Here is a 25,418-nt window from a genome sequence, read left to right on the forward strand (position 1 = left end):
CGTCAAGCCTCTCTATCTAACTACACCCATCCTGTCACCTCTCATCACCAAGCCTCTCTATCAAACTACACCCATCCTGTCTCCCCTCACCACCCATCCTCATCAAGCCTCTCTATCTAACTACACCCATCCTGTCATCCCTTATCACATCAAGCCTCTATCTAACTACACCCATCCTGTCACCCCTCCTCGTCAAGCCTCTCTATCTACCTACACCCATCCTGTCATCCCTCATCACCTCTCCATCTTACTACACCCATCAATACCTCTATCTAACTACACCCCTCATCACCTCTCCTCATCAAGCCTCTCTACCTAACTACACCCATCCTGTCACCCCTCATCACCCCTCTTTGTCAATCCATCTACACCCTCATCACCCCTCCCCGTCACCCTTTCCTGTCACTCCTCCCCATCTAACTACACCCCTCTCTGTCACGCCTTCCTATCAAACCTTCCTGTCACCCCTGACCTGCTCTCAGCTTCAGCTATCATTCAGGCAACTTCACCTCTGTGTTCACTGCAGTGTGGCTGTCACTTTCACTAACGCTGAGGGAACATTACATTTTAGCCAGGGCCGGGCGTGGGCTGTGTGTGTGTGTGTGTGTGTGTGTGTGTGTGTGTGTGTGTGTCCCACGTGTGTTGTTCTGGTGACAGCAGTGATCTTCAGGCTGGGCTGATTATATACATATATATACATCTGTGAAGAGCACAGGGCCCCAGTGGTGAATTTGCCAATCTTGGTGTTCTCTGGCAAATGCCAAACGTCCTGCACGGTGTTGGGCTGTAAGCACAACCCCCACCTGTGGACGTTGGGCCCTCATACCACCCTCATGGAGTCTGTTTCTGACCGTTTGAGCAGACACATGCACATTTGTGGCCTGCTGGAGGTCATTTTGCAGGGCTCTGGCAGTGCTCCTCCTGCTCCTCCTTGCACAAAGGCGGAGGTAGCGGTCCTGCTGCTGGGTTGTTGCCCTCCTACGGCCTCCTCCACGTCTCCTGATGTACTGGCCTGTCTCCTGGTAGCGCCTCCATGCTCTGGACACTACGCTGACAGACACAGCAAACCTTCTTGCCACAGCTCGCATTGATGTGCCATCCTGGATGAGCTGCACTACCTGAGCCACTTGTGTGGGTTGTAGACTCCGTCTCATGCTACCACTAGAGTGAAAGCACCGCCAGCATTCAAAAGTGACCAAAACATCAGCCAGGAAGCATAGGAACTGAGAAGTGGTCTGTGGTTACCACCTGCAGAACCACTCCTTTATTGGGGGTGTCTTGCTAATTGCTTATAATTTCCACCTGTTGTCTATTCCATTTGCGCAACTGCATGTGAAATTTATTGTCAATCAGTGTTGCTTCCTAAGTGGACAGTTTGATTTCACAGAAGTGTGATTGACTTGGAGTTACATTGTGTTGTTTAAGTGTTCCCTTTATTTTTTTAGCAGTATATTTTAACCTTTATTTAACTAGGCAAGTCAGTTAAGAACACATTCTTATTTACAATGACGGCCAAGGAACAGTGGGTTAACTGCCTTGTTCAGGGGCAGAACAACCTTTCAGTTACTGGCCCAACACTCTAACCACTAGGCTACCTGCCGCCCCTGGATGGATATTGTGGGGCTGTGTAGGGGCTCCATGAGGGGTGTCTGATTGCCCCTTCAATGACGTGTCCCCAGGCACCCCCCTTTGTGTTGCAGACCAGACCACCACTGTGACTGACACTCTCAGAGGGATGATAAGAGGGAAATGAAGGTCACCTGCGTTTGTCATCTTTGCCTCCAACACCAATCACACATAACCCCCCCAAAACCACTCACTGCCCATATAACTGATCTACCATACGTCACTGTTCTATCAATGAGATACAGTTCTTACAGCCTTCAAAACTACTAACAACATCAGCACCTGCATTTTATCCAGTAGATTCACTCACTTCTAAGGTTTATTGAAATAAACAAATTAAAGAAAAATATCCTTGGATTTTTCATTGTGCTCGTGTTCAGTTAATCTAAATTGGATGTCTTCGTTTCTGGATGTCTAGACTAGCGGACAGACGTGACCAAGTCCTTGTGTTGTCAGGATGCAGTCAGACAAAGACAGCGATCTACACAAGCTGCTCTGTTGCTGGCATTTCCAGGGAGGCGTGGCCTTCTCTCCATCCCTCTGTGACTGTGACAGTTCTGCTTGGATTGCACTATGCCGGCCAGTCAGAGGTCACTAGCCTTAGCCTCACACACCAGTACCACACACACACACACACCACACACACACACACACACAGACACACACACACACACACACACACACGTACAGACGCACACACCCAGATTCACACACATACCACATAGACATACACACCACACTTGCACATGCACACAGACACACACACACAGACACACACACACACACACACCAGTCCCTTAGAGCCCCACAGTTCAGCACAGCACACTCAGATGGACAGGCAGCAGCAGCCAGCGTCAGGGAAAACACTTAATTCAACCACTCGAACACACACACACACACAAATACACACACACACACACACACACACACACACACACACACACACACACACTGTAATGGCTCTGCACTGCCTGGGTGAATCCTGGGTAAATTCCATGAAGCCAGTCTGAGAAATGTATTTAATCCTAATAGGCAGTGTGTGTGACGCTCTGAAAGGCTGAAGCCCTGACAGTGCAAAGGCAGAGCAGAACTTCTGGTGGCAAAGTTCTGATTATGTGGTCTACTAACCAGGAACTCTGTGAATTCATCCCAAATGACACCCTATTCCCTATATAGTGCACTACTTTCCAATAGGCCCTGGTTGAAAGTAGTGCACTATAAAGGGAATAGGGTGGCATTTGGAATGTAGCCTGTGAAAAACAGCAGGCAGGGTGGCTGCACAGTGGCCCAAACACTCCAAACATACACTACTATACTGTACACACTGACATCATAGCAGCTCATGCCAATATTTTCTATTTATATGGAGAAGGAATACAGACTAATACTGGTAAGAGGATGCATTAACAAAACACAATCATATTAAACATCAGACATCCATAGTATAGCCAATACTTGAATTGAATGCAGAATCCCAATTATTGTAGTAATTGCTTATTTTTTACTGGCGTTAGGATTGTGGGGATCTTATAAACGAGATGGCCAGACCTCATCCAGAGAGTAGCTGTATTTTCCCTTTTCAATCTGAGGAGAGGACTGCTTCATACTTTTTCCTTGATTATTTAAGTGAGATCCATCAGTGTACTTCAAGCTGTCTCCCCCTTTTCTCTCTCTCTCTCTCTCTCTCTCTCTCCCCCTCTCCCTCCTATTGCTCTCTTTCCCCATATTCTCTCTCTACCTCTGTATCTCCCCTCCTTCTCTCCCCCCTTTCTCTTTTCCCCCTTCTCTTTCTCGGTCCTTCTCTCCATCTCTCTCTCCCTTCTCTTTCTCTCTCTCCAGCCCCACCCCCTTCCTTCACTCCATCTCAGTTCAGCAGCTTTCACTTAAAGCCCCCCTCCCTTCCACAGTGGTAGCAGCTCATACTCTCTTTAAGGGGATTGCTGGAAGGAGCGGGGAATCAATACAGTAAAGCCTCAGAGATGCACTAGGCCTGTTAATGTAGTAGGAATAGGTGAAATACGGGACAGAGTGCAGGGGTGAGGAGAGAAGAGGGGAGGAGAGGAGACGAGGGGAGACGAGGGGAGACGAGGAGGGAAGAGGAAGGGAGAGAGGAAGTGGGGAAGGGAGGACAGTGCAGATGAGAGAAGAAGTCAACACTAGCCATGTCTCTGCAGCAGAAGATTGAGACAGGGCTTCTAGACCTCCTTTTTTTATTTGTATTTTTTTATTTCACCTTTATTTAACCAGGTAGGCAAGTTGGGAACAAGTTCTCATTTACAATTGAGACCTGGCCAAGATAAAGCAAGCAGTTTGACACATACAACAACACAGAGTTACACATGGAGTAAAACAAACATACAGTCAATAATATAGTAGAAAAATAAGTCTATATACAATGTGAGCAAATGAGGTGAGATAAGGGAGGTAAAGGCAAAAAAGGCTATGGTGGCGAAGTAAATACAATATAGCAAGTAAAACACTGGAATGGTAGATTTGTAGTGGAAGAAAGTGCAAAGTAAAAATATAAATAATGGGGTGCAAAGGAGCAAAATAAATAAATAAATACAGTAGGGGAAGAGGTAGTTGTTTGGGCTAAATTATAGATGGGCTATGTACAGGTGCAGTAATCTGTGAGCTGCTCTGACAGCTGGTGCTTAAAGCTAGTGAGGGAGATAAGTGTTTCCAGTTTTAGAGATGTTTGTAGTTCGTTCCAGTCATTGGCAGCAGAGAACTGGAAGGAGAGGCGGCCGAAGGAGGAATTGGCTTTGGAGGTGACCAGAGAGATATACCTGCTGAAGCGCGTGCTACAGGTGGGTGCTGCTATGGTGACCAGCGAGCGGAGATAAGGGGGAACTTTACCTAGCAGGGTCTTGTAGATGACCTGGAGCCAGTGGGTTTGGCGACGAGTATGAAGCGGGCCAGCCAACGAGAGCGTACAGGTCGCAGTGGTGGGTAGTATATGGGGCTTTGGTGACAAAACTGATGGCACTGTGATAGACTGCAACCAATTTATTGAGTAGGGTATTGGAGGCTATTTTGTAAATGACATCGCCGAAGTCGAGGATCGGTAGGATGGTCAGTTTTACGAGGGTATGTTTGGCAGCATGAGTGAAAGATGCTTTGTTGCGAAATAGGAAGCCAATTCTAGATTTAACTTTGGATTGGAGATGTTTGATGTGAGTCTGGAAGGAGAGTTTACAGTCTAACCAAACACCTAGGTATTTGTAGTTGTCCACATATTCTAAGTCAGTACCGTCCAGAGTAGTGATGCTGGACGGGCGGGCAGGCAGGTGCAGGCAGCGATCGGTTGAAGAGCATGCATTTAGTTTTACTTGTATTTAAGAGCAGTTGGAGGCCACGGAAGGAGAGTTGTATGGCATTGAAGCTCGTCTGGAGGATAGTTAACACAGTGTCCAAAAAAGGGCCAGAAGTATTTCAGAATGGTGTCGTCTGCGTAGAGGTGGATCAGAGACTCACCAGCAGCAAGAGCGACATCATTGATGTATACAGAGAAGAGAGTCGGCCCAAGAATTGAACCCTGTGGCACCCCCATAGAGACTGCCAGAGGCCCGGACAACAGGCCCTCCGATTTGACACACTGAACTCTATCAGAGAAGTAGTTGGTGAACCAGGCGAGGCAATCATTTGAGAAACCAAGGCTATTGAGTCTGCTGATGAGAATGGGGTGATTGACAGTCGAAAGCCTTGGCCAGGTCAATGAATACGGCAGCACAGTATTTTTTCTTATCGATGGCGGTTAAGATATCGTTTAGGACCTTGAGCGTGGCTGAGGTGCACCCATGACCCCCGACAAGACATCACATCAGTAGGCCCACTCAGCAGGGGCGGCCATGCTGGAGCTTCTGCTGCTTGGATGGATGATTTGCTCTCAGATGGGGGTCAGACACACACCAAACAACCCTTTTTTTTGTAACATCCATGATGGAAAATCACCCACAATGCGCTACATATCAAAGGCGCTATCTAGAACCTTAAAGAGTTCTTCGACTATCCTCATAGAATAAACATTTGAAGAACCCTTTTTGGTTCCAAGTAAAACCGTTTTAGGTTCCATGTAGAACCCTTTCCACAGAGGTCTCTACATGGAACCCAAAAGGGTTGCACGTGGAACCAAAAAGGGTTGTACCTAGAACCAGAATGGTTCTCCTATGGGGACAGCCAAAGAACCCTTTTGGAAGCCTTTTTTCTAAGAGTGTGGCGTGCCTGTAATTCTACAGTAGAAAGAACATCTGAAAAAGTCCACTATAAATCCCCATAACTCTACAGTCAATATACTACAACATAATAGCCCTATCCTCTACTGCTCTGTCCTCCACGTCTTCCGCTTAACATGCAATACTTTCCACCATGTGCAAGACCAAGCCAGCCCCATTTATACTAACATGTTTTAGGGCTTTATTTTGCCTCTGTCTGTAAGGTCCCTGTCTGCAGGGTATGTGCTGTGGGCTCTGCTGTGTCCTCAGTAAGGCGGACGGACTGACTGACACAGTCAGGGTCATCACAGCGGGTGGCAGTGAGTCACAGCATTAATGTTGCTGAAAGATGAACAATGCTGCTTTTGCCAGAGAGAGAGAGAGAGACAGAGAGAGCGAGAGAGAGAGGGGAGAAATGCAGAAAGAGAGAGAGAGAGAGAGACCAAGCCCTCAGCCCTCTCCACTCCTCTCTTTGCCTGTGTCAGCTAATATACAGTATATGTCTTCATTCATTATTGATGTAAGGGAGCCTGTGAATTCCTCTGCTTTTCATTACTCTGGGGCAGAAAACTAGGCAAATAGATGCCAGGCTTCTCTCTCTGTCCTCCTTCAGATGGCTTTTATCTATCTAACCAGGACCAACCCATGATAGCTCCCACACAGGAACCCTGTATAAAGCCCCGCTATTGTTATTTACTGCTGCTCTTTAGTTATTTGCTACTTTTATTTCCTATTTTTTTAGGTATTTTTCTTAAAACTGCATGGTTGATTAAGGGCTTGTAAGTAAGCATTTTACTCTAAGGTTTACACCTGTTGTATTCGGCGCATGTAACAAATAAAATTTGATTTGATTTGAAATAGCGACTTCAACATTATTCTAAACACCAAGGTCATCTCTAGGTGACTGCTCTTGAAGTCAGATGTCTCTTACAGACTAATGTAGATTTTCTTTCTGAATCACTGTGTTTGTCATTGATTGAGTTTGTGCAGGTCTTAGTCACCTCGGGAATGAAAATTTACCGTAATTTCCGGACTATAAGCCTCAACTTTTTTCCCACGCTTTGAACCTCGCGGCTTAAACAATGACGCGGCTAATATATGGATTTTTTCCGCTTTCAATTTTTTTTCTCACAAAAAAACATTCTGTGACGTGCTCAGTTTTTTGGCGGCATGAAGCTTTCATTAGACCAATGAAATTGCCGAACGGGTTAAGGTCAAACAACTTTTTTGTTTACTGTTTAGATTAAATCGAGCGCTCTCAAACTTCCCTTCATTCTGATTACGGTAGTCATTTTGTCATCCTCATCATGGCAAAGACATGGAGAAATGCATATGATGCAGCTTTCAAGTTGAAGGCGATTGATCTGGCTGTTGGAAAAGGAAATAGAGCTGCTGCATGGGAGCTTGGTCTTAATGAGTCGATGATAAGATGTTGGAAACAGCAGCGTGAGGAATTGACTCAGTGCAAAAAGACAACTAAAGCTTACTGCAAATTTTACATTTTTTGTTACAAGCCGTGTTTCGTTAAAGCCTATTTATTTTTGTTACAATCCGTGTTTCATTAAAGCCTATTTATTTTTGTTACAAGCCGTGTTTCGTTAAAGCCTATTTATTTTTGTTACAAGCCGTGTTTCGTTAAAGCCTGTGTAAAGTTAATTTGTTTCAATGTACCGGTAGGCACCTGCGGCTTATAGACATGTGCGGCTTATTTATGTTCAAAATAATACTTTTTTTTTTATTCAGTGGGTGCGGCTTATATTCAGGTGCGCTCAATAGTCCGGAAATTACGGTACAGAACCCTCTCGTTAACTACATTCCCTTATTTACTTAACATGGCCAATGTGACTGTTCTGGTGGTCTCTATGGCCACAACAGCAGAGTTTTACTCAAGTTGTTGAAAAAAATGATGCTTTTTATTCTGTCTATGATGTCAGTCAGTACAAAATAGTCTAACTGCTGCATGAACAAAGAGATGGTTTATTCATAGAATTACGGACCCATTGACTAGAATGGAAATTTTCGATTCTAGCAATTCCATTTCTATGGGTTTTAGTCACTGTTTAAGTTCAAGACAATGCCACGCCTTAGTCACCACCACCGCCAGTGTCCATTAGGAGCCTTGGATGCCTGGGTCACGTGATCAGGTTGTTGTGAGCCTGCCTGAGGTCATGCTTGAGTGATTCAGTTAGCCCCTGGCCTCTGTAATTGAAATCTAGTTACACTACAACATTCCCCTCTCCTGTGGTTGCACACACACACACATACGCAGGCATGCATGCAGGCACATACACACACAAACACACACGCACAAACACACAAACACACACACGCACAAACACACATGCACAAACACACACACACACACGCACAAACACACATGCACAAACACAAACACACACAAACACACACACACACACACACACACACACACACACACACACACACACACACACACACACACACACACACACACACACACACTAGTTATAACACCATTCTTCTCTTGTGGTTACATGCAGACATTTTCCTCCCTTCACTCTATAGCGGTAACATTACAGAGCTGGGGTTTGCCACAACACAACCGCTCAGCAGCATCACACACCATGACAATCCACCATGGTAACAGTAACATGACATTGCCATTAGGCCACCTGTTTTGTCAACAGGGCTGGTTTAGCATATTTGTCTTCACAGAACGAGGAAGGTCCTCCTCTATGCCCTCTGCACATGTTCTCTGTAAGTGGAGTGCAGGCAGCAGTGTGTAGTAGCTATCAGATCTCCTTGTACAACACTAGAAAGTTGTTCTCTGGAGCGCGATAGCTGCTCCATGTGGATGTGCATCAGCGCTGCAGGGTGGTGGTGTTCCGGTTCAGCTTCGTGGCAGTACCGTGGAGCACTTGAAGGCTGTGTGTGTGTGTGTGTGTGTGTGTGTGTGTGTGTGTGTGTGTGTGTGTGTGTGTGTGTGTGTGTGTGTGTGTGTGTGTGTGTGTGTGTGTGTGTGTCTGTGTCTGTGTGTATGACTATGTGTGAGTGGGCGGGTGAAGGCACACTGCATGTGTGACATGACTGGAAGTGACTGCTCTACAGGGCCAACTTGGCTAAGACATCACGTTGCTGCTACTCTGTGTGGGCAGGCTGTGGGCGGGCTGTGGGCGGGCTGGAGGGTAGACATGTCACAATGCTAGTTTCAGGGAGTGTGGCTCTCCACACTCCCTGGCCCCCGCACATTGACTCTGTACCAGTACCCCCTGTATATAGCCTACACATTGACTCTGTATATAGCCTCCACGTTGACTCTGTACCAGTACCCCCTGTATATAGCCTACACATTGACTCTGTATATAGCCTCCACGTTGACTCTGTACCAGTACCCCCTGTATATAGCCTACACATTGACTCTGTATATAGCCTCCACGTTGACTCTGTACCAGTACCCCCTGTATATTTTATTTTATCTTTATTAAACTAGGCAAGTCAGTTAAGAACAAATTCTTATTTTCAATGAAGGCCTAGGAACAGTGGGTTAACTGCCTTGTTCAGGGGCAGAACTACAGATCTTTACCTTGTCAGCTCGGGGATTCAATCTAGCAACCTTTCAGTTACTAGTCCAACACTCTAACCACTAGGCTACCTGCCGCCACGTTGACTCTGTACCGGTACCCCCTGTATATAGCCTTCACATTGATTCTGTACCGGTACCCCCTGTATATAGCCTTCACATTGACTCTGTACTGGTACCCCCTGTATATAGTACTGGTACCCCCTGCATATAGTACTGGTACCCCCTGCATATAGTACTGGTACCCGCTGCATATAGTACTGGTACCCCCTGCATATAGTACTGGTACCCCCTGCATATAGTACTGGTACCCCCTGCATATAGTACTGGTACCCCCTGCATATAGTACTGGTACCCCCTGTATATAGTACTGGTACCCTCTGCATATAGTACTGGTACCCCCTGCATATAGTACTGGTACCCCCTGTATATAGTACTGGTACCCCCTGCATATAGTACTGGTACCCCCTGTATATAGTACTGGTACCCCCTGCATATAGCCATGCTATTGTTATTTTACTACTGCTCTTTTTTTTTTCTTTTAACCTTTATTTAACTAGGCAAGTCAGTTAAGAACAAATTCTTATTTACAATGACGGCCTACCCCGGCCAAACCCAGACGACGCTGGGCCAATTGTGCGCCACCCTATGGGACTCCCAATCATGGCCGGATGTGATGCAGCCTGGATTTGAACCAGGTACTGCAATGACAACTCTTGCACTGAGATGCAGTGTTTTAGACCACTGCACCGCTTGGGAGCACCAATTTTTATTTTTTATTACTTGTTTCTTTTATTTCTTATTCTTATTCATATTTTATAACTGCATTGTTGGTTAGGGCTTGTAAGTAAGCATTTCACTGTAAGGTCTACACCTGGTGTATTCGGTGCATGTGACTAATACAATTTGATTTGATATTGTATCAATTATTAGAGCTATGCCCTCTCTGTCTACACAGAAACCTATGGCCGGTTCTCCAGATTCTCCATGGAAAGAGCTTTTCCATTCATGACTAAGTTTAATCTGTCTGGGAAACTGGCCCTTCAAGTAAAGTCAGCCTTATATCCTTATAACAACACAGTATTTATTGACAGTGTGAATCTAATCACCCATCCTGAGATCAAAAGAGATAAATCATCAACATGGGAGGTGGGTGTTGACCTGTAACCCTCTGACCCCATCCTGTTCGGGGTCATCTAGGAACATAATGGAGAATGTATTGATTACCCAGCTCAGTGGTGATGTCCTCCTGGGCCCATGTTGTGTGTCCCAATAACCACCCCTTTCTCCTGCCATCGTTTATTACTTCTCACAAAAATCTAAAATAATTGAATTAGTGGAGGCATGGTCTTATGGGAGTTTTCACCATATTTCTTAGAACAGTAATTTCCTTTCAAAACAGTGAAGGGAAGTGAAAAGTGCACACTGTGGGAGAAAGGAGAGATAATTGGGACATAGCCGTATTCACAAAGATTGCTGATCTAGCATCAGTATTGTCTTTTATATCTTGAATACAGATACATGGACAGGGAGGACCTGATCCTAGATCAGTACCTCTACCCTGAGACACTTTATGAATACAGATTCTAGTCTTATTCCATGTAGAATCATAATGGATATTGTATTAATTATTACCATGTGGTGATGGGTGAGGTAATGCCTATAGGCTTACATAGCTCCAATGTCATGGATATCCAAGACCACACCTGGGTACCAGTGAGACCATCACAGGCTGATTCATCTATCTCATTGTCCCGTTTTCCTGAAGAAGGCACAGTTGGGGTCAAAACATTGCTTGATTAAACCAACACTTGAGAGCATAATGATTCTCTCTAATCAAGTTCCTGGGACACATTTATTTTGAAGTATGAGCACACAACACTTCTTCCTGTCTCTTCTGTGTTTGACCCTCCTCTAGTTGGACAACCTGGACGAACAGGCTGCTCAGATCAGACGGGAGCTGGATGGACGCCTGCAGATGGCCGATCAGATTGCCAGAGTGAGTCTGATAGCCTACCGACATAGGATCTTAATTTGAGCCAGTTTGCTACAGCAGAAAAATAATCCTGCAGCAACAGGAAATGTGAATTATTATGTGGATTATAATGAATGAATATTTTTGTAGGGGTTGATAATAATCTTCTTTAGGGAAAATCAAGTTTGAAATTTCAAAGTGGAAATTACAAACTTCAGAAGCCTTTTTAATACACTCCAAGTAAAAAATGTCCTGCATTGCAGGAAAGTTCTCCTGCATCAGGGTGATTGAAGTCAGATCTTACAGCTGTATACACACCGCAGTAGGATGACATCAACACACGGGTAACATTGTGCTGAGCTACATAAGAACCTCAGTTTGTAGGCTAAGAATCAAAATGGCTTCACTATGCGAGTTCCCTCTTTAAGGAATACCTGGGATAGGATAGAGTAATCCTTCTAACCCCCCCCCAAAAAAAATATTTAGATGCACTATTGTAAAGTGGTTGTTCCACTGGATATCATAAGGTGAATGCACCGATTTGTAAGTCGCTCTGGATAAGAGCGTCTGCTAAATGACTTAAATGTTAAATGTTAAATGTTCCCTATTCTAGAAACAACTTTACATCACAATGAATACTGTAGTCTACATACAGTAAATGTTAATCTATTGAATGACAAGCATTTACATTAGTGTTGACAATTTGGATATATTTTATAAGTAAAATGTCTTTCATTTTCAGGATGACTAGTCAACATGGACACAAAAGCTGACTTGAAATCTAGTAAAAACACTTTTGTACAACATAATTTTTGGTATAATTATTATTATTTTTTTTCAAAGGGTGGCAAGTTCCCCAAGTTTGTGTCGAAGGAGATGGAGCACATGTACATAGAGGAGCTAAAGGCATCGGTGAACCAGCTGATGGCCAACCTGGAGAGCATGCCGGTGTCCAAGGGAGGAGAGTTCAAACTGCAGAAGCTGAAGAAAGGACACAACACCTCCATCATGGATATGGGCCAGGAAGACGAGAACACACTGTCTAAGTCTGACGTGGTGCTCTCCTTCACTCTGGAAGTAGGAACCCTAATCCTGTCTAGGAAGGATAAAACCTCAGCATTTTGGCATTTTGACAGAATATCCTAAATACACTATTACCATTCACCTGCCTCTGTCTTTATAAGCAGGATAAGTCATCAAAAACATGATCAACCTATTTATTTACAATGTATCTGTGTTCTGTGGCAAGGAAAACACTGTTTCTATTGAGGTCTGTGGTGGTGGTGGTGGTAGTGGTGGTGGTGATGATATAGCAGATTTTTACCTCAGCTGGCCCTTTGATAAACTAGATCTGATTTGCACTTTCATTGGTCTATTGGTTATTTTAGAACATTCCATGCCGAAGTCCCAGAGTGTGTTTGCTTATGCTTTAGTTTTCTTCTATCTTGATAGATGTATATAAACCTAGACTAGGGCCCGTATTCACATAACATCTCTGAGTTGGGGTGCTGAATGATCTAGGATCAGGTTCTCCCTCTTATTAGTTATGATTTGAAATGCAAAACTGATCCGAACTCATACTCTGAGACGCTTGTGAATATATACCCAGTATAGATTGCAAACATGTTGCCCTCCAGCCATAAAGAAAGAGAAGAAAAATTAGATGAACAAAGGAGTGAAATAACAGATCACAAGGTATACCTAGGTAATGTAGTGAAATAAAATAATACCTCCTTTTTTACATTTCATAGCAAACTTCATAATAACTCATTATAGTAACTCTGGTTATGATGAACGATCTAAGAGAATACGATATACTCAGAAGAGCTATTTCTGTTCCCCTAGCTACTTAAGGAGAAGGAAGTTCTAGCACTGGAAGCAGGATTGGTGTGTCCCCTGCGGGACGGTTGAGCTAACGTAGGCTAATGGGATTTGCACGAGGTTGTAAGTAACAAGAACATTTCCCAGGGCATAGACATATCTGATATTGGCAGAAATCTTAAATTCTTGTTACTCTAACTGAACTGTCCAATTTACAGTAGCTATTACAGTGAAAGAATACAAAGCTATTGTTTGAGGAGAGTGCACAGTTTTGAACATGAAAAGTTATTAATCAACAAATTAGGCACATTTAGGCAGTCTTGATACAACAGTTTGAACAGAAAAGCAATGGTTCATTGGCTCAGTCTAAAACTTTGCACATACACTGCTGCCATCTAGTGGCCAAAATCTAAATTGTACCTGGGTTGGAATTATGGCCTTTCCCTTGCATTTCAAAGATGATGGTACAAAAAAAATACAGAAAAACAGTTGGTTTTTTCTTTGTATTTTGTTTTACCAGATCTAATGTGTTATATTCTCCTACATTCCTTTAACATTTCCACAAAGTTCAAAGTGTGTCCTTTCAAATGGTACCAAGAATATGCATATCCTTGCTTCAGGGCCTGAGCTACGGACAGTTAGATTTGGGTATGTCATTTTAGGCAAACATTGAAAAAAAGGGGCCGATCCTTAACACCACTCCCTCCTCAGCCTGATCTCATAGACATGTAACATAGTAAATGTAAATCCAGAACACTCAAATTAGTATATGTTACGTTTGGTACGTTACATAAGACAGAAGGATGCTAAAGTCAAAAATGAAAGTAGGGTGGTTGGTCGGGGTGGATGGGTAGGTGCATAACGTGAACGTCTAGCAACCCAAAGGTTGCGTGTTCGAATCTCATCACCTAGACACCTAGCTCACGTTAGCCACAACAAATTGCAATTGCAAACATCCACAAATGAATACATACCATACGAAATGTAGCATATCACACTAATTAGAGTGTCTCGGATTTACATTTATTATGTTACGTCTACCACTGAGTCCAGGTTGCCCTCCCAGCAGTTGATTGTAGTGTAGAGAAGAGAAGATGATTATGGTGCTAGAACTGAAACTACTGCTTTATAGATTGGAGAGGCTGGCCTGATTTGTAGCTTCTGTCATGGAATTTAGTGATGGGGTTTTTGCCCACCATTGTCTTTCCCATTTTAATTATCATGAGTTTTAGTTTGCTTGAGTAGGTCTCACTGTTATCATCTTTCTCTCAGTAGGGCACCATGATAATGGCTGGAGTGGAATCAGTGGAATGGTATCAAATACATCAAACACATGATTTCAATGTGTTTGTTGCCATTCTGTTCCCTCCGTTCCAGCCATTATTATGAGCCGTCTGCCCCTCTGCACCATCCATTGGTTTAAGGTACTTTAAGATATACTGTAAATGTTGTTGACCAATAGAGCTAAGGGTGATAATGAGTTTTAAACTAATGATTGTTAATGGGGGTTTTATGAGGTTATACTGTATGTATTTACCTATGTGGGTTTCTGCCTTTGATCAGCAAGGTCAAGGTGACTGTTGTTGTTGTGTAAAGAGCACCATAGACAGTTACGGGTCATGGTTCATGGCTTTACAGGGTGAGTGCTGGGGCCCGTTCAGGAATGTGCAGAGTGCTCAGATGTATTGTCTAGACCAAATACAGTATGATTGTCTTTCATGTAGAATAGAGAGTAATGTTAGCTCTATATTTAATACATTTCTGCTACATTGTGAACCTTATTGAATACACCTGTGGTTTAACAACATGCTGTTTGTGTGTGCCCTCCAGGTGGTTATCATGGAGGTGGTGGGCCTGAAGTCTCTGGCTCCTAACAGGATTGTGTACTGCACCATGGAGGTTGAGGGAGGGGAGAAACTGCAGACAGACCAGGCCGAGGCCTCCAAGCCAACGTAAGACCCTACTATCTCTCTGTCTCTGTCTCTCTGACTCTCTCTCTGTATCTGCCTTTGTCTGTCTCTCTCTCTCTCTCTAACCTCCCCTTTCTCCTTCTCTCTCTCTTTCTCACCTCAACCCTTAACCTGGCTTTGCTCAACATCCACTTACTCATGTATTCTCATTGTATCTGAATGCAGTCACCTTCTCTTCTCACTTTGATTTCTGAGTCAGCTGTTGAAGTTGTGAAAGAAGGCTCACAGTGTAATCTTCCATTTAGAACAGTCTGTCTCCATGGGAATTAGAGGAAGGTTCGATGAGTCAATCTCAGGTCATGAGCATACCAAAAAGGTTCTCCTTTGAACACCTCACATTTACCTACGGGTATAACCATATAGATACATACTGAAACTATATCTAAGGGTCCAACACCTTAAGTTGGTTCATGTTCATCCCTGCCTGAATGATGATGATGGAAGTGAATGTGTCTATCATGATCATGTCTCCTGTAATGAAGGACACAGTCTGTAACAGTACAGTGTGTCTATGAAGCCAGTCTTTCTCTCTTGTGATGTTTAGTTCGTGAGCTATTTCAGGGACACATCATCCTGCTTCTTACCTTCTCTGACACTGATTGCGCCGACAGACAAGGCAGCTCTGCTTCTAGCTCCTAAGCAACTTTACAGTATTACAGCTGAAAATAACTTTTGAATATCAGAGCGGTGGTAACTCACCATCATTACGACCAGGAATACGACTTTCCCGAATTGGATCCTTTGTTCATACCCCCCAGGGCAATTTAACTTGTCCCAGAGGCTGCTCCAAGTCGAAGCCGGCGGAGAAGAGGTATTTGGAGTGGACTTCTAGTCCGACTCAGGAGGCGGGCACACCATCCACCACTTTCGAGTGTATTACTCGCTAATGTTCAGTCTCTTGGACAATAAAGTAGACAAGTTCAGGGCGAGGATCTCCTTCCAGAGAGACACCAGGGACTGTAACATACTCTGTTTCACGGAATCATGGCTCTCTCGGCATATACTATCCCTGTCCATGGAGCCAACTGGGTTCTCATTTTATTCGCGCAGACAGGAATAAAGAACTCTCCAGGAAGAAAAAAGGTGGGGGTGTATGCTTCATGAATAACTACTCATGGTGTGATTGTGATAACATACAGAAACTCAAGTCCTTTTGTTCACCCGACCTAGAATACCTCACAATCAAATGCCGACCGTATTACCTCCCAAGAGAATTTTCTTCCGTTTTAGTCACAGCCGTGTATATTCTCACTCAACCCGATGCCATGACAGCCCTCAATGAACTACACCGGACTTTATGCAAACTGGAAACCACACATCCTAAGGCCGCATTTATTGTAGCTGGGAATTTTAACAAAGCAAATTTGAGGAAAACGCTACCAAATTTCTATCAACACATTGACTGTAGTACTCGCTTAACAATAACACTAGATCATTGCTACTCGCCTTTTGAAAATGCCTACAAGGCCTACAAGGCCCTCCCTTCGACAACTCCATGTTGCTTCTCCCTTTCTATAGGCAGAAACTAAAACAGGAAGTACCCATTCAAAGGTCTATTCAATGCTGGTCGGACCAATCGGAATCCATGCTTCAAGATTGTTTTGATCACGCAAACTAGGATATGTTCCGGGTTGCCTCAGAATAACATTGATGCTTACACGGACACGGTGATTGAGTTCATCAGGAAGTGTATAAGGGATATTGTTCCCACGGTGACTGTTAAAACCTACCCAAACCATAAACCGTGGATAGATGGCAGCATTTGTGCAAAACTGAAAGCGTGAACAACCGCATTTAGCCCTGGCAAGGTGACTTGGAATATGGTGAATACAAACAGTGTAGTTATTCCCTCCATAAGGCAAACAAACAGGTAAAATGTCAGTACAGAGGAAAAAGTGGAATCATAATTCAACGGCCCAGACAATAGATGTATGTGCAGGGTCTACTGACAATCACGGACTACAAAGGGAAAACCAGCCACGTCACGGACACCGACGTCTTGCTCCCAGACAAGTTAAACATCTTCTTCGCCGGCTGCCGGCCCTAGACGGCAACCCTCAGAGGATGCACAGACCAGCTGGCTGGAGTGTTTACGGACATATTCAATCGCTCCCTATCCCAGTCTACTGTCTCGACTTGCTTCAAGATGTCCACCATTGTTCCTGTACCCAAGAAAGCAAAGGTAACTGAACTAAATGAATATCGCCCGGAGCACTCACTTCTGTCATCATGAAGTGCTTTGAGAAGATACTTTACCTGACACCCTAGACGATGCAATCGCCATCGCAATGCACACTGCCCTATCCAATCTGGACATGAGGAATACCTACGTCAGAATGCTGTTCATTGACTATAGCTCAGCCTTCAACACCATAGTACCCTCCAAGCTCATCATTAAGCTCGGGGCCCTGGGTCTGAACCCTGCCCTGTGCAACTGGGTCCTGGACTTCCTGATAGGCCGCCCCCAGGTGGTGAAGGTCAGAAACACCACCACTATGCTGATCCTCAACACAGGGGTCCCACAAGGGTGCGTGCTTAGCCCCCTTCTGTACTCCTTGTTCACCCATTATTGGGTGGCCACGCATGCCTCCAACTCAATCATCAAGTTTGCAGACGACACAACAGTAGTAGGGCTGATTACCAACAATCCCTACAGGGAGGAGGTGCCAGGAAAAGAACCTCTCTCCCAACATCAACAAAACGAAGGAGCTGATCGTGGACTTCAGGAAACAGCAGAGAGAGCACGCCCCTATCCACATCAACGGGACCGCATTGACAATCTGAATTGGTCCACGCACACAGACAGTGTGGTGAAGAAGGCACAAATGCACCTCTTCAACCTCAAGAAGCTGAAGAAATTTGGGTTGGCCCCTAAGAACCTCAGAAACTTTTACAGATGCACAATTGAGAGCATCCTGTCGGGCTGTATTACTGCCCGGAATGGCAACTGCACCGCCCACAACCGCAGGGCTCTCCAGAGGGTGGTACGGTCTGCCCAACGCATCACCGGGGGCACACGCCCTGCCCTCTAGGACACCTACAGCACCCAATGTCACAGGAAGGCCAAAAAGATCATCAAGGACATTAACCACACGAGCCACGGCCTGTTCAAATCAAATCAAATCAAATGTATTTATATAGCCCTTGTTACATCTGCTGATATCTCTATGTGCTGTACAGAAACCCAGCCTAAAACCCCAAACAGCAAGCAATGCAGGTGTAGAAGCACGGTGGCTAGGAAAAACTCCCTAGAAAGGCCAAAACCTAGGAAGAAACCTAGAGAGGAACCAGGCTATGAGGGGTGGCCAGTCCTCTTCTGGCTGTGCCGGGTGGAGATTATAACAGCACATGGCCTAGATGTTCAAATGTTCATAAATGACCAGCATTGTCAAATAATAATAATCATAGTAGTTGTCGAGGGTGCAACAAGTCAGCAACACAAGGGTAAGTGTCAGTTGGCTTTTTCATAGCCGATCTTTGAGAGTATCTCTACCGCTCCTGCTGTCTCTAGAGAGTTGAAAACAGCAGGTCTGGGACAGGTAGCACGTCCGGTGAATAGGTCAGGGTTCCAGCAGGTCTGGGACAACAGGTCTGGGACAGGTAGCACGTCCGGTGAACAAGTCAGGGTTCCATAGCTGCAGGCAGAACAGTTGGAACTGGAGCAGCAGCACGGCCAGGTGAACTGGGGACAGCAAGGAGTCATCAAGCCAGGTAGTCCTGAGGCATGGTCCTAGGGCTCAGGTCCTCCGAGAGAGAGAAAGAAAGAAGGAGAAAGAGAGAATTAGAGAGAGCATATTTAAATTCACACAGGACACCGGAAAAGACGAGAAATACTCCAGATGTGACAGACTGACCCTAGCCCCCCGACACAAACTACTGCAGCATAAATACTGGAGGCTGAGACAGGAGGGGTCAGGAGACACTGTGGCCCCATCTGATGAAACACGCGGACAGGGCCAAACAGGTAGGATATAACCCCACCCACTTTGCCAAAGCACAGCCTCCACACCACTGGAGGGATATCTCCAACCACCAACATACCATCACGGGACAAGGCCGAGTATAGCCCACAAAGATCTCCGCCACGGCACAGCCCAAAGGGGGGCACCAACCCAGACAGGAAGACCACGTCAGTGACTCAACCCACTCAAGTGACGCACCCCTCCCAGGGACGGCATGGAAGAACACCAGTAAGCCAGTGACTCAGCCCCCGTAATAGGGGTAGAGGCAGAGAATCCCAGTGGAAAGAGGGGAAACCGGCCAGGCAGAGACAGCAAGGGCGGTTCGTTGCTCCAGCCTTTCCGTTCACCTTCACACCCCTGGGCCAGACTACACTTAATTATAGGACCTACTGAAGAGATATGTCTTCAGTAAAGACTTAAAGGTTGAGACTGAGTCTGCGTCTTTCACATGGGTAGGCAGACTATTCTATAAAAAATGGAGCTCTATAGGAGAAAGCCCTGCCTCCAGCTGTTTGCTTAGATGCCTGCGTCTTGTGACCGTAGCGTACGTGTAGGTATGTATGGCAGGACCAAATCAGAAAGATAGGTAGGAGCAAGCCCATGTAATGCTTTGTAGGTTAGCAGTAAAACCTTGAAATCAGCCCTTGCCTTAACCGGAAGCCAGTGTAGGGAGGCTAGCACTGGAGTAATATGATCAATTTTTTTGGTTCTAGTCAGGATTCTAGCAGCCGTATTTAGCACTAACTGAAGTTTATTTAGTGCTTTATCTGGGTAGCCGGAAAGTAGAGCATTGCAGTAGTCCAGCCTAGAAGTAACAAAGGCATGGATACATTTTTCTGCGTTATTTTTGGACAGAAAGTTTCTGATTTTTGCAATGTTACGTAGATGGAAAAAAGCTGTCCTTGAAACAGTCTTGATATGTTCTTCAAAAGAGAGATCAGGGTCCAGAGTAACGCCGAGGTCCTTCACAGTTTTATTTGAGACGACTGTACAACCATCCAGATTAATTGTCAGATTCAACAGAAGATCTCTTTGTTTCTTGGGACCTAGAACAAGCATCTCTGTTTTGTCCGAGTTTAAGAGTAGAAAGTTTGCAGCCATCCACTTCCTTATGTCTGAGACACAGGCTTCTAGCGAGGGAAATTTTGTGGCTTCACCATGTTTCATTGAAATGTACAGCTGTGTGTCATCCGCATAGCAGTGAAATTTAACATTATGTTTTCGAATGACATCCCCAAGAGGTAAAATATATAGTGAAAACAATAGTGGTCCTAAAACGGAACCTTGAGGAACACCGAAATTTACAGTTGATTTGTCAGAGGACAAACCATTCACAGAGACAAACTGATATCTTTCCGACAGATAAGACCTAAACCAGGCCAGAACTTGTCCATGTAGACCAATTTGGGTTTCCAATCTCTCCAAAATAATGTGGTGATCGATGGTATCAAAAGCAGCACTAAGATCTAGGAGCACGAGGACAGACGCAGAACCTCGGTCTGACGTCACTAAAAGGTCATTTACCACCTTCACAAGTGCAGTCTCAGTGCTATGATGGGGTCTAAAACCAGACTGAAGCGTTTCGTGGACATTGTTTGTCTTCAGGAAGGCAGTGAGTTGCTGCGCAACAGCTTTTTAATTTTTTTTTGAGAGGAATGGAAGATTCGATATAGGCCGTTAGTTTTTTATAATTTCTGGGTCAAGATTTGGCTTTTTCAAGAGAGGCTTTATTACTGCCACTTTTAGTGAGTTTGGTACACATCCGGTGGATAGAGAGCCGTTTATTATGTTCAACATAGGAGGGCCAAGCACAGAAAGCAGCTCTTTCAGTAGTTTAGTTGGAATAGGGTCCAGTATGCAGCTTGAAGGTTTAGAGGCCATGATTATTTTCATCGTGTCAAGAGATATAGTACTAAAGCACTTTAGTGTCTCCCTTGATCCTAGGTCCTGGCAGGATTGTGCAGACTCAGGACAATGGAGCTTTGGAGGAATACGCAGATTTAAAGAGGAGTCCGTAATTTGCTTTCTAATGATCATGATCTTTTCCTCAAAGAAGTTCATGAATTCATCACTGCTGAAGTGAGAGCCATCCTCTCTTGGGGAATGCTGCTTTTTAGTTAACTTTGCAACAGTATCAAAAATAAATTTCGGATTGTTCTTATTTTCCTCAATTAAGTTGGAAAAATAGGATGATCGAGCAGCAGTGAGGGCTCTTCGATACTGCACGGTACTGTCTTTCCAAGCTAGTCGGAAGACTTCCAGTTTGGTGTGGCTCCATTTCCGTTCCAATTTTCTGGAAGCTTGCTTCAGAGCTTGTGTATTTTCTTTATACCAGGGAGCTAGTTTCTTATGACAAATGTTTTTAGTTTTTAGGGGTGCAACTGCATCTAGGGTATTGCGCAAGGTTAAATTGAGTTCCTCGGTTAGGTGGTTAACTGATTTTTGTCCTCTGACGTCCTTGGGTAGGCAGAGGGAGTCTGGAAGGGCATCAAGGAATCTTTGGGTTGTCTGAGAATTTATAGCACGACTTTTAATGCTTCTTGGTTGGGGTCTGAGCAGATTATTTGTTGCGATTGCGAACGTAATAAAATGGTGGTCCGATAGTCCAGGGTTATGAAGAAAAACATTAAGATCCACAACATTTATTCCATGGGACAAAACTAGGTCCAGAGTATGACTGTGGCAGTGAGTAGGTCCAGAGACATGTTGGACAAAACCCACTGAGTCGATGATGGCTCCGAAAGCCTTTTGGAGTGGGTCTGTGGACTTTCCATGTGAATATTAAAGTCACCAAGAATTAGAATATTATCTGCGATGACTACAAGGTCCGATAGGAATTCAGGGAACTCAGTGAGGAACACTGCATATGGCCCAGGAGGCCTGTAAACAGTAGCTATAAAAAGTGATTGAGTAGGCTGCATAGATTTCATGACTAGAAGCTGAAAAGATGAAAACGGCGTTGTTTTTTGGGGGGTAAATTAAAATTTGCTATCATAAATGTTAGCAACACCTCCGCCTTTGCAGGATGCGCGGGGGATATGGTCACTAATGTAACCAGGGGGTGAGGCCTCATTTAACACAGTAAATTCATCAGGCTTAAGCCATGTTTCAGTCAGGCCAATCACATCAAGATTATGATCAGTGATTAGTTCATTGACTATAACTGCCTTTGAAGTGAGGGATCTAACATTAAGTAGCCCTATTTTGAGATGTGAGGTATCACAATCTCTTTCAATAATGGCAGGGATGGAGGTCTTTATACTAGTGAGATTGCTAAAGCGAACACCGCCATCTTTAATTTTGCCCAACCTAGATCGAGGCACAGACACGGTCTCAATGGGGATAGCTGAGCTGACTACACTGACTGTGATAGTGGCAGACTCCACTAAGCTGGCAGGCTGGCTAACAGCCTGCTGCCTGGCCTGCACCCTATTTCATTGTGGAGCTAGAGGAGTTAGAGCCCTGTCTATGTTCGTAGATAAGATGAGAGCACCCCTCCAGCTAGGATGGAGTCCGTCACTCCTCAACAGGCCAGGCTTGGTCCTGTTTGTGGGTGAGTCCCAGAAAGAAGGCCAATTATCTACAAATTCTCTCTTTTGGGAGGGGCAGAAAACAGTTTTCAACCAGCGATTGAGTTGTGAGACTCTGCTGTAGAGCTCATCACTCCCCCTAACTGGGAGGGGGCCAGAGACAATTAATCGATGCCGACACATCTTTCTAGCTGATTTATACGCTGAAGCTATGTTGTACTTGGTGACCTCTGACTGTTTCATCCTAACATCGTTGGTGCCGACGTGGATAACAATATCTCTATACTCTCTACACTCACCAGTTTTAGCTTTAGCCAGCACCGTCTTTAGATTAGCCTTAACGTCGGTAGCCCTGCCCCCTGGTAAACAGTGTATGATCGCTGGATGATTCATTTTTAGTCTAATACTGCGGGTAATGGAGTCGCCAATGACTAGGGTTTTCAATTTGTCAGAGCTAATGGTGAGAGGCTTCGGCGTCTCAGACCCCACAACGGGAGGAGTAGAGACCAGAGAAGTTTCGGCCTCCGACTCCCTTAATGGGGAGTACCGGTTGAAAGTTTCTGTCGGCTGAATAAGCGATACCGGTTGAGCATTGCTACAGCGTTTCCCTCCAGAAGCCATGAGAAAGTTGTCCGGCTGCGGGGACCGTGCGAGGGGGTTTATACTAACGTTACCATCTGTACTTACTGGTGCCACAGACGCTGTTTCATCCTTTCCTACACTGAAATTGCCCTTGCCTAACGATTGCGTCTGAAGCTGGGCTTGCAGCATAGCTATCCTCGCCGTAAGGCGATCGTTCTCCTGTATATTATAAGTACAACGACTGCAATTAGAAGGCATCATGTTAATGTTACTTAGCTTCGGCTGTTTGAAGTCCTGACGAACCATGTCCAGATAAAAACCTCCGGGGTGAAAAAGTTGAATGAAAAAAGTTGAGTGAGGGGAAAAACAAAAAATATACGGTAATGAAAAAGTAAAAACCGTGAAGTAGTCAGGTAGCAAAGTAAGATCGGCAACAAAACGCACAGCAGCACGTAAACAAGTCTGCAGAAGGCGAGGTCTGTCCAGGTGCATCAAAGCTGGGACCGAGAGACTGAAAAACAGCTTCTATCTCAAGGCCATCAGACTGTTACACAGTGCATTTCACTACACCCACAATAACATCTGCTAAATATGTATATGTGACCAATACATTTGATTTGATTCACGTGAGAGAGAGAATGGGGGGAGAGAGAGAAGGGGGAGAGCGTGAGAGAGAGATGGAGAGAGAGAGATGAATGAAGGACAGACAAGGAAAGAGAGTGACAGGTGACAGACAAAGCGGTAGAGAAAGGGGAGGGGCAGAAACTGAAAGAATGAGAGAGGGGGGAGAGAAAATAGAGGTAGAGGGGGAAAGGTAGAGGAGAGAGTGAAAGAGGGAAAAGGAGAGGGGGAGATGGAGGTAGAGAAATGGTGAGATGAAGGGAAAGAGAGGGGGAGAGCAGCCTCTCTGTGTGCTCTTACTGTAGTGCAGCCAGGCAGAGAGAGGCTGATTAGGACACAGCATCTCAATGGAGCAGGAGAGAGTCCCCATCCAGCACTCATGGAAATGACAAGCATAACGTGCTGCTAGCTAGGTGTCTGCTTATCCATCACATACACCATCACACACACTGCTCACACACACTGCATGCAAAAACGTACAAACACGCATACAAACAGGATAACACAAAGCACACAGGTACACATACACAAGCATGCATGCCCACGTATGCACACACACACATTGTTTGTACACTCACGTACACACGTACACAAAACATGCACACAACACGTACACAAAGCTCATCTAATTCACCAAGCATGGATTGACTAGGGCATCATGGGTAAGCCATACACAGCCACTGTGTATCTTAGCAATCTGCAGCGATGTATACATACTGTACTTACGGGAAAACACTGACACAACCTTTGAGTGGACAAGCTTCAACTTCCCCCATTTGAATATACACGATGCACACCGATGCAAGGTCAAATACAACACAATAATGAAATCCATTTGTGAAGACTGGAGAGTGATTGATAGGTGATGGGGTTGATATAGTACTGGGTTGAGGGACCAGCATAAGCACCAGTGACTGTTCTGTCCTTCTTTGTATTGACATGAGACCTACTCCAAGCCACTCAACCCAGATATGAATGAGACACTCATTTATATGCAGCACAGTAGGAGTATGGACCTTGGTGTTGTTGCTTCCTTCGGCAAGGTCCCCGTCATGTTCTTCTAATGGCCTCTGAAGCCTACCACACACAACGCTGCAGCTGCCTCCAAACACACACACACACGCTCATAGAACTCCCTCTTTGCCCAGTCACCTTACTCAAACTGTACCCCTATCTGTTGTAAGAGAATTCCAAACCCCTTGGACAGGATGAGACACGTACAGATGTAGGATCTTAATTTGATCACCTTGTTGCAGGACAACTTTCCTGAAATGCAGGACATTTTAAACTTGTAATGAATTTGAGGTTTAAAAAGTCTTCTGAAGTTTGTAATTTCCACTACGAAATTTCAGTCTTGATTTCCCCTACAAATATGTCCATTAATTATAATCCAACATAATAATTAATCATTTCCTTTTGCTGCAGAATAATTTTCCTGCTGTAGCGAACTGTCTCAAATTAAGATACTGTATCTGAATCCTGACTGATCTAGGATCTGCTGTCATTTTGTTGAACAAATTATCTTTCTGCTTCTTGAAGATATTACAGTACTACACTC

At 44.7% G+C, this 25,418-nt stretch overlaps 1 protein-coding gene across 12 annotated transcripts in view; it reads left to right on the forward strand.

The window, feature by feature from the left end:
- Positions 1–25,418, forward strand: part of LOC115150325 (calcium-dependent secretion activator 1) — a 167,591-nt gene that overhangs the window by 81,009 nt on the left and 61,164 nt on the right. For all 12 annotated transcript variants that reach the window (XM_029693490.1, XM_029693497.1, XM_029693498.1 and 9 more), the window contains exons 4-6: positions 11,318–11,398; positions 12,218–12,451; positions 15,026–15,147. In XM_029693490.1, the coding sequence (XP_029549350.1) occupies positions 11,318–11,398; positions 12,218–12,451; positions 15,026–15,147 (437 nt within the window). The remainder of the gene's footprint in view (positions 1–11,317; positions 11,399–12,217; positions 12,452–15,025; positions 15,148–25,418) is intronic.

This window comes from Salmo trutta, chromosome 16, assembly GCF_901001165.1.
Source record: "Salmo trutta chromosome 16, fSalTru1.1, whole genome shotgun sequence".
Classification (NCBI taxonomy): domain Eukaryota; kingdom Metazoa; phylum Chordata; class Actinopteri; order Salmoniformes; family Salmonidae; genus Salmo; species Salmo trutta.